Here is a 14,456-nt window from a genome sequence, read left to right as displayed (position 1 = left end):
GGAAAAATCTTGCTCTACAGCAGCTATCACTACCTGTTTCTCGTAGTCAGACAGTCCTTCCTCTGGCATAAGCCCAATTTCCTCCCCAGCCCTTGGGTCACAGCTGCTGGGAGATGTTAGGGCTCATTCCTCCTATTCCCTAGTAAAATCTCTACAGGGCCTGAAAAGGAAGAAAATAGCAGCTGCCAGCCAGCCTGGCTACCACAGGGCTACAGAAGGTAGCAGAGAGGGCAGTCACAGGATGGTGCTGTCCTGCAGGTCTGTGAGGCAAACCACTACCTCCGTCATTAAGGACTATGATTCAGCATCCTCCTCAGAACACACTTCTGGTCCTCTCAGGAACCACCTGGCTACAGCACGTAAGGATGTGGCAGAAGAGCATCGGTGCCTTCACTCTCTGGGTCCTTCCAGCCCAGAGAACCTCACCCTAGAACCAGGCAAACAGTCTGACTGGCTCCTTTCAGAACTCTGTATTGCCCAGGCACCCCAGAGAAAGACAGACATCTTACAGCAGAGATGAGGCATAAGGGCTTCCCTGATGGGAGATATTTCTCTTCCTGAACTTACAATATGAATCTTCTGCTTTGCTCTATTAGATAAACCCAGAAGCATGTGCCAAGCAGAGTCAATTCCAGGTCATTCTGGGCTAGAGTGAGGCCTTGCACCTTGGAATAAATAAATAAATAAAATTAGCAAGCAAGCTAGGGCTGAGGATGTAGCTTAATGGTACAATGCTTGCTTAGCATACATAAGAAGCTAAGTTCAATTTTAAAAAGTTCAAATAGGGCTGGAAAGATGGTTTAGTGGTTAAGGCACTTACCTATGAAGCCTAAGGACCCATGTTCGACTCCCCAGATCCCACGTAAGCCAGGCACACAAGGTGATGCAAGCACGCAAGGTCGTATATACACAAAAGGTAGCGCACTCATCTGGAGTTTGATTACAGTAGCTGAAGGCCCTGGCGTGCCAATTCTCTCCTCCACCTTTGTTCTCTCCCATAAAATTAAAAAAATAAAAAAGGCCTAAGACTACCTACTGAATTCCAGATCAACCTGAGCTAGAGTGAGACCTCACCTTGAAAACTAAATAATAATAATAATAAAAAGGCCAGTCTGTTGGACGTGCCTCAAAAAAAAAAAAGTTTAAATAAATGAACTAGAACTCAAAAGTCCATTGCATAAAAATAAGAAAGATGGAAGCTGAGTGTGGTGGCAGAGGTAGGAGGATCACCACAAGTTTGAGGCCACCCTGAGGCTACATAGTGAATTCCAGGTCAGCCTGAGCTAGAGTGAGACCCTACCTTGAAAAACAAAAACAAAAACAAAAACAAACAAAACAATAAGATGGGAGCCAGGCATGGTGGCGCACGCCTTTAATCCCAGCACTTGGGAGGCAGAGGTAGGAGGATCACCATGAGTTCGAGGCCACCCTGAGACTACATAGTGAATTCCAGGTAAGCCTGAGTTAGAGTGAGACCCTACCCCCCCCAAAAAAAAAGAAAGAAAGATGGGGTTATACTGGAAGGGTTCACAGGAAAGAGGATGGATGGCTCAGTGAAATGACTGACAACAAGAGACATAGGATTTTTCTTGTTTTTTCCTAACTTTCTCCTCTGTGTATGTGTGCATGTGTGTAGGACTGAGGACATTCTCAGGTGTGTTCCTCAGAAAAGTAATTCACCTTTTTTTTTTTTTGAGGTATGGTCTCTCATTAACCTAGAACTCTCCAAGGAGTCTGTCTGGCTGGCCAGTGAGATCCTGTCTCTATCTCCCCAACAGGTATGATCACAAGCATGCACCACCATGCCTGGCTTTTTTTTTTTTTCTTTCTTTGAAAGTAGGTTCTAGGGATCAAACTTGGGTTCTCATGTTTACAAAGCAAGTACATTATCAAGTGAGCTATCTTCCCAGCCATTTCATTTACCTTTGAGATCTCTTTATAGAAGAACCCTGTGAAGCCGTCTGAAAACCAGGCATTCAACTTGAGAGGTTGAGGAAGGAAGATCTCTGAGGTACCAAAGCCTGCCCAGGGTATATAGTGAGTGTCAGGCCAACCTGGACTATAGAATGAGACCCTGTCTCAAAAACATTAAAACAGCTGGGGGGCGGGGGGTGCACGCCTTTAATACCAGCACTTGGGAGGCTGAGGAAGGAGGATCACTGTGAGTTCAAGGTCAGCCTTAGAGTATATAGTGAATTCCAGATGAGCCTGGGCTACAGGGAGACCTTACCTCAGAAAAGGAGAAAAAAACCCTAAAACAATAACAACAACAGTTGGGCATGGTGGCATACACCTTTAATCTCAGCATTCAGGAAGCAGAGGTAGGAGAACTGCTATGAGTTTAAGGCCTCTATAAGACTACATAGTGAATTCCAGGTCAGCCTGGGCTAGAGCAAGACTCACCTCAAAAAAACAAAAAATAGCCGGGCGTGGTGGCGCACGCCTTTAATCCCAGTACTCGGGAGGCAGAAGTAGGTGGATCACCGTGAGTTCAAGGCCACCCTGAGACTACATAGTGAATTCCAGGTCAGCCTGAGCCAGAGTGAGACCCTACCTCAAAAAACCAAAAATAAAATAAAATAAATAAATAAATAAAAAACCAAAAAAATAAAACTAAAATAAATTAAAATAAAGATCTGAGCACAGCGTGGTGTTGAAAGACCCAGAAACCAGACTGGCGCCATGACAGGCTTCAGTAAGGCACTGCCCAGGGTAGGCCTAAGTTTCAAATTCCTACTTAGACAGAGGACCTGAGAGTCAGCCCCTAGACATGTCCAGGCATGCCCAAGGCTTGCCCAGGACTTATCCCTTCTGCCTCTGTGCCCCAGCCAATCAAAAGAATACAAGTACAGTTATTGTTCCCACCAACCAATCATGTAAGCACCCCCTGCTTCTTTGTTCAAATCCCTATAAAAACCCCGCCCTCCCACTAATCTTGCATGAATCCATTGTGCTGGTGAAGTTAAGAGTCCGAGCTTAAGCCCAAAATAAAGCTCTTTGCCTTTGCATAGGTATTTGGTTCTCGGAGGGGCTGAGAACTGGGCATAACAGTGTCACACGCCTTTGATCCCAGCACTTGAGAGGCAGAGGTAGAAGGAGTGCTGTGAGTTTGAGGCCACTCTGAGACTACATAGTGAATTCCAGGTCAGCCTGAGCTAGAGTGAGACCCTACCTCAAAAAACCAATAAATAAATAAATAAAATAAAATAAACTTCACGGGGACAAATAAAGACTGGTTGAGCTGAGCTATGAGCACACTGGGGACCTTTCCGTCTTTCTATACTCATTTTTCCACTATCTCCCTCATTCAGACCCTGGTTTCCCAACAGATGCTTGTCTCACACTACATTATCCAAGTCCTCCTCCACACTGAAGTTATTTTCTTAAAACCAAAATTAGACACCACCATCCCTCTCCTCCTAGACCTACTAGGATTCCTTACTTCTTCCAGGATAAGGCCCAACTCTCCTCAGCCCCACAACTTCCAGCTTCTAACCATTGCTAATTCCTCCCAGTGTCCCTTCCCAACATGCTCCATTGTAGGTGAAAATGAGGCAGGATAGAAAGGGAAAATTAAAGGCAGATGAAAGAAAGGAGCCCCTTACTTTTGTGGCTAAGAATCAAGAAAATCTCAAGCTGGCCCTTGGTTTCCCACAGGAATAGGTGGTAAGACCCTATTGCTGAAGACTCCACAAAACTTGAGCTGCAAAGTCACTGAAAAAATCCTGCTGGAGGCCGGGCATGGTGGTGCACGCCTTTAATCCCAGCACTTGGGAGGCAGAGGTAGGAGAATTGCTGAGAGTTCAAGGCCAGCCTGAGACTCCATAGTGAATTCCAGGTTAGCCTGGGCTACAATGAAACCCTACCTTGGAAAATCAAAAGAAAAAAAAAATCTTGCTAGAGCTGAGCTGAAAACCTCCTCCTTGTAGACCAGCTGACAGAAAGCTGGAAAAAGCCACAGTGCATACAGTTCAATTGGGGAGAGAGAAATCACCAGTGAAGATATCCAACAGTGGACACTGCAAGCCTTAAATTTGGCCAGCCAGGCCAAATGAGCCAATTGGCATGTCTTTTATGGGGGAAACCAACCACTCTCTAATTGGACTGGAGGCCTGATCCATGGGAGGGAATATATCCCTGATACTAAAAACCTACAACAGGGGTAGTCATGAGCCCTAGGGATTTAATGTCTGCTGGTGTTTGGCTAAATATATATACTATAGGCTCACTAAACTGCCAGTAAGCACTTCTCTCCCTCTCTCTCTCTCTCTCTCTCTCTGTGCTAGGATTAAAGTTGTACGCCACCATGCCTAGCTTTTTCATACCTCTAAATTAATGCTACTCTCACTTTTGGTTAGAGAAGCTTCTCTTCTCAGATGGCAGGAACCTTGGGATGACTCAGAAGGCACCATGGTGCTGAGAAGATATGACAGAGGAGTGCTCAGCACTGAATCTCAATCACACCTTCCAAGGCTTAGGGTCCATTGCGAAAGAAGTAGCAGAAAGAATGTAAGAGCTGAAGGAAGGGTAGGACTCCTTACAACGTGCTCTTCCAGGTACAAAATGGCCTGGATATCCATGACCTCACAGTGCCTGACACTACCTACACAAGACCATCATAATAGGAGGAAAAGATGATGACATCAAAATAAAAGAGAGAGTGATTGAGGGGGGGGAGGGGATATTATGGAGAGTGGAGTTTCAAAGGGGAAAGTAGGGGAATTACCATGAGTTATTGTCTATAATTATGGAAGTTGTTGATAAAAAATTAAATTAAAAAAAAAATCTCAGGCTGGAGATTTGGCTTAGTAGTCAAGCACTTGCCTGTGAAGCCTAAGGACCTACGTTCAATTCCCCAGTACCCACATAAAGCCAGATGCATGCACTGAGTGGCAGGCAGCCCTGGTGCACCCATACTCACTCTTTCCAAACAGAGGATAATTTATGTGCTTTGCATGTTATTTGTCTGTTGGAGACCTGGGGGAAAATATAAGGCAATTTGCACCTGTGACTAGCTGCATGTTATCTTCTGGCATTTTGAAACTTAAGTCTTTTTTTTTAATATAGAATCTCACTCTTATCAAGGCTGACCTTGAATTCACTAGTCTCAGGGTAGCCTAGGACTCAGCTATCTTAAGTATCATTTAATTGCTATGGTTGGCTCTTTCTGTAGTTATTTAGAGAACTTGGTCCATCTTGATCAGATTTAGACCAAGACTGAAAATATATGAGAGAAATTAGTACCCTACCCCCAAATATAAAATCTATAGTTTGGGAATTAATGAAATAATATACATCTATTTAAAGAACTGTGGATGTTCTAAATGTAAAGGAACCAATGTAAAACTGGAATCCAATTCTTGTATCCAAAGCAAAGCCCAAACACCTGGATTCAATTCTCCAGTACATATGTAAAACCAGATATACAAAGTGGCACATGCATCTGTAGTTTGCAACAGCTAGAAGCCCTGGTGGGCCCATTTTCTGTCTCTCTCTTTACAAATATAATGCTGGGCATGTACCACCCTACCTCAAAAAAACAAACCTACCTCAAAAAAACAAAAAATAAATAAAGAAATAAAATATATTTTTAAAAAACAAGAGGCTGGGGCTGGAGGGATGGCTTAGTGGTTAAGGCATTTGCCTACAAAGCCGAAGGACCCAGGTTCGATTCCCCAGGACCCACATTAGCCAGATGCAGAAGGGGCGTATGTGTCTGGAGTTCATTTGCTATAGCTGGTAGCCCTGATGTGCCCATTCTCTCTCTCTCTCTTTCCCCCCTCTTTCTCTATCATAAATAAATAAAAAGAATAAAAAGAAAAAAGAAAAGAAAAGAAAACAAGAGCCTGGGAGCTAGATGTGGTGGTGCACACCTTTAATCCCAGCATTTGGGAGGCTAAAGTAGAAGGATCACTGTGAGTTCAAGGCCACCTTGAGACTACATAGTGAATTCCAGATCAGCCTGGGCTAGAGCGAGACCCTACCTTAAAACAAAACAAAACAACAACAAAAAAAGAGGCTGACTTGGCATGAGGGTGCACGCCTCTAATCCTAGCACTCATAGTGAATTCAGGTCATCCAGAGCTAGAATAAGACTACCTCAAAAAAAAAAAAAATGATGATGAAGAAATAGCCAGGTGTGGTAGCATATATGCCTTTAATCCCAGCACTTGTGAGGCAGAGGTATGTGATCACTGTGAGTTTGAGGCCACCCTGAGAATTCCAGGTCAGCCTGGGCTAGAGTAAGATCCTACCTCAAAAAAACCCCAAAAAACGAAAAACAAAAACAAAAGCAAAACACAAGTTCTGGACAGAGAGATGGCTCAGCAATTAGACATAAGTACTCACATAAAGCCAGATTCACAAAGTGATGTATGTATCTGGTGTTCATTTGCAGTGGCAAGAGGCCCTGGTATACCCATTCTCTCCTTCTCTTTTAGAGATAAATACTAAAACAAAAAAAAAAAAGACAATAGGGGACTGGAGAGATGATTCAGTACCTTTAACTGCTCAGCCATCTCTCCTATCCCTGTTTGTGGTTTTTTTTTTTTTTTTGATTTGTTTTGTTTTTTTAATAGGGCCTCACTCTAACCCAGGCTAGCCTCAAACTCAAAACCTCATGAGTGCTGTGAGCAAATTTGTAAGCCACCACATCTGGTTATATTTCTAAAGAATTGCCTTAGCTGGGTGTGGTGGCACACACCTTTAATCCCAGTACTCAGGAGGCAGAAGTAGGAGGATCACTGTGAGTTCAAGGCCACCCTGAGACTACATAGTGAATTCCAGGTCAGCCTGGACTAGACTGAAACCCTACCTCAAAAAAACAAAACAAAGGGCTGGAGAGATGGCTTAGCGGTTAAGCGCTTGCCTGTGAAGCCTAAGGACGCCGGTTCGAGGCTTGGTTCCCCAGGTCCCACGTTAGTCAGATGCACAAGGGGGCGCACGTGTCTGGAGTTCGTTTGCAGAGGCTGGAAGCCCTGGCGCACCCATTCTCTCTCGCTCTCCCTCTATCTGTCTTTCTCTCTGTGTCTGTCACTCTCAAATAAATAAGTAAAAAATGAACAAAAAATATTTAAAAAAATAAAATAAAACAAAAAAGAGAATTGCCAAAAAAACAAAAACAGGTACTTCTATAAAACAGGTACTTCTATAAAAATAGTCATATACTGTACTAAGTTAAAAAATAAAAAGGTAGGGCTGGAGAGATGGCTTAGCGGTTAAGCGCTGCTTGCCTGTGAAGCCTAAGGACCCCGGTTCGAGGCTCGGTTCCCCAGGTCCCACGTTAGCCAGATGCACAAGGGGGCGCACGTGTCTGGAGTTCGTTTGCGGAGGCTGGAAGCCCTGGCGCGCCCATTCTCTCTCTCTCCCTCTATCTGTCTTTCTCTCTGTGTCTGTCACTCTCAAATAAATAAATAAATAAATAATTTTTTTTTAAAAAGCAAACAAACAAACAAAAAAACCCTGAATCTTATCCTCTTAATCACTTTCTTGTTCCCATCAATAGTCTCCTTATCCTTCATATCACCCCAGGTCAGAATCCCCAAATCTCATTGGATGCCTCCTTCACCCTTCACACTGATGTCAAAAGTCCTGGTAACAGGTTCCTTGCATCCTGGTCTTCTGCTCCCTCTCCCTCTTCTCACAGCACCTCACACCTAGACTGTTGCGACCACACTTTTAGCCTCCTATATATCTCTACTTCACTCTTTCTAAACTTCAGTGTCTGCTCAGGCTGACCTGGAATTCTCTATATAGTCTCAGGGTGGCCTCAAACTCATGGTGATCGTCCTACTCCTATGAGTGCTAGGATTAAAGGCGTGCGCCACCACACCCAGCCAAGTGTCTGTTCTTTTCTTTTTTTTTTTTGGTTTTTTGAGGTAGGGTCTCACTCTAGCCCAAGCTGACCTGGAATTCACTCTGTATTCTCAGGGTGGCCTTGAACTCGGAGCGATCCTCCTACCTCTGCCTCCTGACTGCTGGGATTAAAGATGTGTGCCTTATAATAAATAAATGAATAAAATGAATACGTATGTATGTATGTATGTATTCTTATTTCAGACAGAGAGAGAGAGAGAAAGAATGGATGTACCAGGTTCTCCAGGCACTAAACGAACTCCAGATGCATGCACCACCACCTTGTGCATCTGGCTTACGTGGATCCTGGGGAATTGAATCTGGGTCTTTTGGCTTTGCAGGCAAGTACCTTAACCACTAAGCCATCCCTCCAGCCCCAGATGTCCATAGACACTGCTTGCTTTATGTCATTCCCCTATACCAGTGACTTCAATTTTACCCTTAGAACTCAAGTCTCAACCTTATAGTTTGACATTGAAAGCTTTTTGCCATTTTGATTCTATCCTATTTACTTACATTGATCTGGTCTCAGCACCAACTGATTTGGGTTTCTCCCACAAACCTGTAATACCAACTGGTTTGGGTTTCTCCTGCCTCTTGGACAAACATTCAGAAGTTCAAACACTCAACCCCTTCTTTTGGGTGTCACAGTCTCCCACTCTGCAGGGTAGGGTAGGAAGGAGCAGATATAGGTAGACTATTAAGAATCCTTAACAGCTGGGTGTGGTGGCGATCCCAGTACTTGGGAATCAAAGGTAGGTGGATTACAATGAGTTCAAGGCCACCTTGAGACTACACAGTGAATTTCAGGTCAGCCTGGACCACAGTAAGACCCTACCTCAAAAAAACAAAGAAAAACAAAAAAGAAAAGAAGCAATTACAGTGCACTGGGCTAGGTGCCATTTCCCTTCTGAAAATGGGAATGGCCCCAGCTTCCTGCCTGTGCTTCAAGATCATGCTCAGAGCACTTCCTAGAAGATTCACTCTTTCCCTTTGACACACCTATACCATTCACTCTTTGTAGTCCCACTCACAGATGCTTCTCAAACTTGGGGCCTCGCCCTGAGATTCTGACCTCCAGCATCTAGAATGAGGCCAGAGAATTTACATTACATTAACAGGTTCTGATAGCAGGAATCTGCACGGCACCACTTGTACCATGACTACGAGTGACCTTGAAGGAGCACTTACAGTTCCCGTCCATCTGAAAGCCTCTGGGGCACAAAGAGTAACTTCCATCTCTTTGTGGATCAGACCCCAAGCACAGAAAGTACCTCTCCAAATTTCAGCTTTCCTTGTTAACAGCACTCTGATGGCTGTGTTCTCACTTGATGCTTTTGAAAGCCCTACCAGGTAGAGAAAAGCTATCCTTCTCACAGGCTGCTGGGGAGAGGATCAAAGTGGCCACAGAACACAGGCTGGCAGGCATAGGAGCTGCTCTACTCAGAGTTCCCTGACATTGGCTCCTAGGGCTGGTTTGTAACCTCCAGGACCTTTCTCTAACTTCTAGCCAGGACAAGGAAGGAACTGACAAGCACTGAGCAACTACTCTCTTCAAAGGGCTGGACTAGGGGACTGCATCTCAGGGGACCAGAGGGAGGTACAGCAACTAGTCACACAGTTGCACAAATGTAAAACTCACAGGCCCTGACATCTGGTTTGTATGCCTCATTGCACAGCACAGAAGAGGCAGAGGTGGCTAGACCCTTTAAGAAGTAATATTTATTGGAGGTCATTATGTGTTTGCACGCATTGTTCTAGGTGCTCCCACCTACTTGGCTTTATTTAATCCTCACAATTATCTTGTAAAGGAGACCTCTTTCACTATTTTTTAAAGACATGGCAATAGCCTCAGAGTGAGTTATATAAGTTGCCCAAGGCCACACAGCTGGGAAAGGGAAAGCTGTGAGTGGGAGACAGCTAAGATTCTTGGTCTGTCTGACCCCCAGGTCCTTGTTGGTTTTGCCCTGGACTTTTCACAATTTCCACAGCACATCAGTAGCAGAAACAGGCCAAGGTCCCAGGTCTCCACTTCCTGCCCCCTTGACAATACCTAGCATTCTGTTTATTCAGACATTCAGGGCCTGGATTTGAGCTTTGGCCTGGCCTTCCCACAGATTCCAGACTACTTCTGAGAATTTATGGTACACGGGGAAGAGGAGGGGTAAGTGGGGGAGACTAGGGCCGTGGAGAGGTGAGAGCAGGACTGGGTGGCATGAGCCCACCACGGCTTTTGTCAGGCAACTGGAAGGCTGGAGTTTGTGGTTCTCCCAGATCAAACTGTTTGACTTCAGGAAAATGTGACTGTCTCTTCCCCCACCCAACACACTCCAACCTTTGCACACCATTTATGGAAAAGCTTTCTGGACACAGATATGACACAGATCTGGGGGTTGTTCATAGAGATGTTCAAGATCAGATTCAAGGTGACACATGGCAGCATACGCAGAGCCATATTGTGGCCAGTATCCAGACTCCCCCACAGAGGCGGCAGGTGCATGGCAGAGGTCAGCCAGGCACCTCACACAGGGGGAGCTCATACTCCCATAGCCAGCACAGAAGAGGGCAACAACCTCCACCAGCCACCTTGGAGGTACCATAGCAACTGTCAGGAAGGATGAAGGGCAAGGAGCAGTGTTTTCCCAAAGGCTGCATGCATCACCAGGGACCCCCCACTATTGGAAGGCAGCTGTAGCTCTTTTCCTAGCCTTGTCATTTCCCCAGGCTCAGTTCAGTTCCCTTCCTGCTATGCTTAGAAGCATGGGCTTTGGAGCGCAGAGTGACTGTGGGAAGCCAGAGCCTGCTGGGGCTTGAGAGCTACATGGGAGTCAGCAGAGTTCTCACATGACTTCTAACAATCCTGACTGGAGAAGGGGGGCACCCCATAATTCCTTGGTCCTCAAGAAGATGATGGTGAGGACCTTGGATTCCCAAGAACATTAAAAAGGAAAGTTGGGGTGGTCAGCCACCAAGATAATAGAACATGGGAGACTCAGACTTGGCCAAGTGCCAGAGGGTGCTGACACCTGTTACAGCTCCTGGTGCCTGGCACTTCCCCAGGTCAAGTGCCCCTACCAAAGCACCAAAGTATTTCTTTTGCCCGAAGTCCTTAGTGAAGTGGGGGGGGGGCGGGGTGTGCATCCATGGGAATGAAGGGAGAGCAGTTAGCCAAGGGGAGACGAGGATGCCAATAAGAAGGGTGGCAGGAAAGAATATGACTTCTGCCAACTCCACCTGTGAGGAATGGTTAGGGAGAAAGCCCCATCGAACAAGCCATCTAAGCAGGGGGGTAACCTGCTGCATTCCCGCCCTGTCTCCCCTCTGCTGTGAAGAAAAGCTACCAGGGCTGACCACCTTACCGTTTGTGGGGGGCTGCCTACGGTCATCTCCACGTAGTAGCCCTGGCCCGACTTGCCCCTGAGGTTGTCCACCATCTCCACAAAGCTGCCCCTCTGGCCAGAGTCCTCGGGTTCCTCGTCGGTCTCCCGGGGCAGCCGCAGCCCCAGGGGGGGCCCGGCCAGGCCGCTGCGTAAGGGCAGCCGGATCCCGTGCTGCGTTCCCTGGGCAGGCAGCACTCCCGAGCCCACCCACAGCAGGAGCCAGCGCAGGGCTGCGGCCATGGTGGGCCCAGAGCCGAGTGGGCTCGCCCCGGAGGAGGAAGACTGTCCCTGTTACCTGCCCCCGAGCCCGGGTAGTGGCGGCTTCTCTCAGGACAGGGGCCTCGGCAGCATTAGGACTGCAGAGGCTGCGGGCTCCTCACTCGGTCATGGGGTCCGGGCTGCGGAGAGCGGGCAAGACAAATAAAGCCGCAGCGCACGAGGAGCGAGCGACGGGGATCCGGGACCAGCTACATCTGGACGGCGGCGGTCAGCCGCAGCGGGGGGCTAGGGGCTCTCGGGGGGCTGGGCGGGGCGGCCATGGCCATCTGCATCCCCGGTCCTCCGGGCCGGGTCGGAGGCGAGGGAAGGGGCCGCGGCTCGGGGCTCCTGCGGCTGCGGCTGCGCTGGCTGTTCAGGCCACCATAACCCAGCTCCCAGCGCCCAGCGCCTGGGGAGGCGGAAAGACTTGTGGCGGCGGCTGTCAAAGCCAAAGGCTTTTCGCGTTTCCCTGGGATCTCTGGGAAGTGTAGTCTTCCCATGACAGGCAGTCCAGCTTCCGGGGCTGAGAGGGGTCTGGGATGCCCTCTGCCGAGGTGGAGTCCACCCTGCAGGACCGGGGCGGGGAAATCGTTCCCCCAGCCTTGGCAGGGCGGGAAGGACCATCAGGATAGAGTGATGGCACATCTCTTACCTGCAAGTCTTTCAGTCTTTATATATATTTTTAAAACTACATTTTATTTACTTATTTGAGAGAAAGAGACACAGGGAGAGAGAGAGAAAAAAAATGGGCGCGCCAGGGCCTCCAGCCACTGCAAACGAACTCCAGATCATGAGCCCCCTTGTGCATCTGGCTTACTTGAGTCTTGGAGAATCGAACCGGGGCCCTTTGGCTTTGCAAGCAAACGCCTTAACGGCTAAGCCATCTCTCCAGCCCTCAGTCTTTCTGTTTTATGTGACCTATTTATTATTATTAGAAACAGGCTGGCCTTCGATCCTGCCTTGTCCTCCTGAACACTGGGGTTGCAGACATGAGCCACTACCTGGGGGCTTCTTTCATACACAGCACTCACTGTTTGCAGGACAGTCACTGGGCCCCATACTGGAGACAGAGTGAGGTAAAATGCACAGTCCCCCAAAGTGATTCTATAGAGAACTGGTTCCTACAACAGTGGGGCTACATCCAAATAATTGCAACAAGCATTTGAGGAGCATCTAGGGAATCAAGGAAGGCTCAATGAGAAGAGGTGATACTTAAGCCTTAAAAACGGATGGCACAAGTGTCTGGAGTTATTTAAGTGGCTGTGGCCCTGGTGCGCCAACTCGGTCTGTCTCTCTAAAATAAAATAAAACAAGCTAGATTTTCAAAAAATGGGAAAAAGCTGGGTGTGATGACGCATGTTTTTAATTCCAGCACTTGGGAGGCAGAGGTAGGGGTACTGTCATGAGTTCAAGGCCACTCTGAGACTACACAGTGAATTCCAGGTCAGCCTGGGCTAGAATGAAATCCTTCCTTGAAAAACAAACAAACAAAATGGGTAGCAGCCAGGCATGGTGGCACACACCTTTAATCCAGCCCTTGGGAGGCAGAGGTAAGAGGATCACCATAAATTTGAGTCTACCCTAAGACTACATAGTGAATTCCAGGTCAGCCTAGACTAGAGTGAAACCCTACCTCGGGGGGAACAAAAAGCAGAATTGGACTGGAGAGATGGCCCAGCAGTTAAGTCACTTGCCTGCAATACTTAACAACCTGGGTTCAATTCCCCAGTACCCACGTAAAGTCAGATACACAAAGTGGTGCATGCATATGGAGTTCATTTGCAGTGTCTAGAGTCCCTGGTGCACCCATTCTCTTTCCCTCTCTCTCTGTTTCTCTTTCTCTCTGCTTGCAAATAAGTAAAATATTTTTAAAAATTGGTAGTATTGAACCAGGCATGGTGGCACACGCCTTTAATCACAGCACTCAGAAGGCACAGGTAGGAGGATCACCGTGAGTTCGAAGCTACCCTGAGACTATATAGTGAATTCCAGATCAGCCTGGGCTAGAGTGAGACCTTACCTCTTAAAAAAAATTTAAAAATTGGTAGTGCTGCAGAAACAGAGACTGGAGGAACAAGATTCAAGAGAAAGAAGGGTGCTCTGGGCAGCAAATCACACAGGAGCTTCCAACAGGGGAAGGAAACGTTCAGTCTGTTTTTACCAGAGCCTGTACTGTGCTGCCCTTAGGAGACAGCCAGGTGTTTGTGTCTTTGATGCTCTCTTGCTATGAATCCCATTCCTGTCCCTCACGCAAGAGTAAAGATCAATGGCTACAGAAAGCTTTCAAGTGTTAGCACTCTAAGAAGTAGCTGTATATTAATTAGTAAAAGCTTAAGATGTAGAGCTCTGATACTTTGAGGAGAGACATATGATTATGTCACCATATTACTTATCAAACTTGGGGGCTGGAGAGATGGCTTAGCAGTTAAGCACTTGCCTGTGAAGCCTAAGGACCTCGGTTCGAGTCTCGATTCCCCAGGATCCATGTGAGCCATATGCACATTGTGACACATGCGTCTGGAGTTCATTTACAGCAGCTGAAGGCCCTGGTGTTGTGCCCATGTTCTCTCTCTGTGTGTGTCTGCCTCCTTCTCTTTCTCTCTCTCTCAAACAAATATAATAAAGTTTAAAAAGAAGAAAAAAATCAAGACAGGTGTGGTGGCGCATGCCTTTAATCCCAGCACTTGGAAGGGGAAGGTAGGAGGATAGCCGTGAGTTCAAGGCCACCCTGAGACTACGTAGTGAATTCCAGGTCCGCCTGAGCTAGAGTGAGACCCGACTACAAAAAATAAATACATAAAAGTCTAAACCAGCCATGGTGGCACATGCCTGCATACATACTACATAGTGAATTCCAGGTCAGCTTGGGCTAGAAAGCAAGACCCTGCCTTGAAAAACCAAAAAGAAAAAGAAAAGAAAAAACTAAGAGGAAACTTCTTAAGTAAAATAAGCAGGGCTGGAGAG

At 46.9% G+C, this 14,456-nt stretch overlaps 1 protein-coding gene across 1 annotated transcript in view; it reads right to left on the bottom strand.

Moving 5' to 3' along the window:
- Nucleotides 1-11,885, bottom strand: part of LOC101606614 (beta-secretase 1) — a 34,040-nt gene extending 22,155 nt beyond the window's left edge. Inside the window, exon 1 of the mRNA XM_045145045.1 lies at nt 11,214-11,885. Within this exon, the coding sequence (XP_045000980.1) occupies nt 11,214-11,474 (261 nt within the window). The 5' untranslated portion in view covers nt 11,475-11,885. The remainder of the gene's footprint in view (nt 1-11,213) is intronic.
- Between the last annotated feature and the right edge of the window lie 2,571 nt (nt 11,886-14,456).

Source organism: Jaculus jaculus, chromosome 3 (assembly GCF_020740685.1).
Source record: "Jaculus jaculus isolate mJacJac1 chromosome 3, mJacJac1.mat.Y.cur, whole genome shotgun sequence".
In the NCBI taxonomy this organism is placed as follows: Eukaryota; Metazoa; Chordata; class Mammalia; order Rodentia; family Dipodidae; genus Jaculus; species Jaculus jaculus.
Note: the sequence above shows the minus strand (reverse complement) of the source record. Positions and strands in the feature narration are given on the sequence as shown.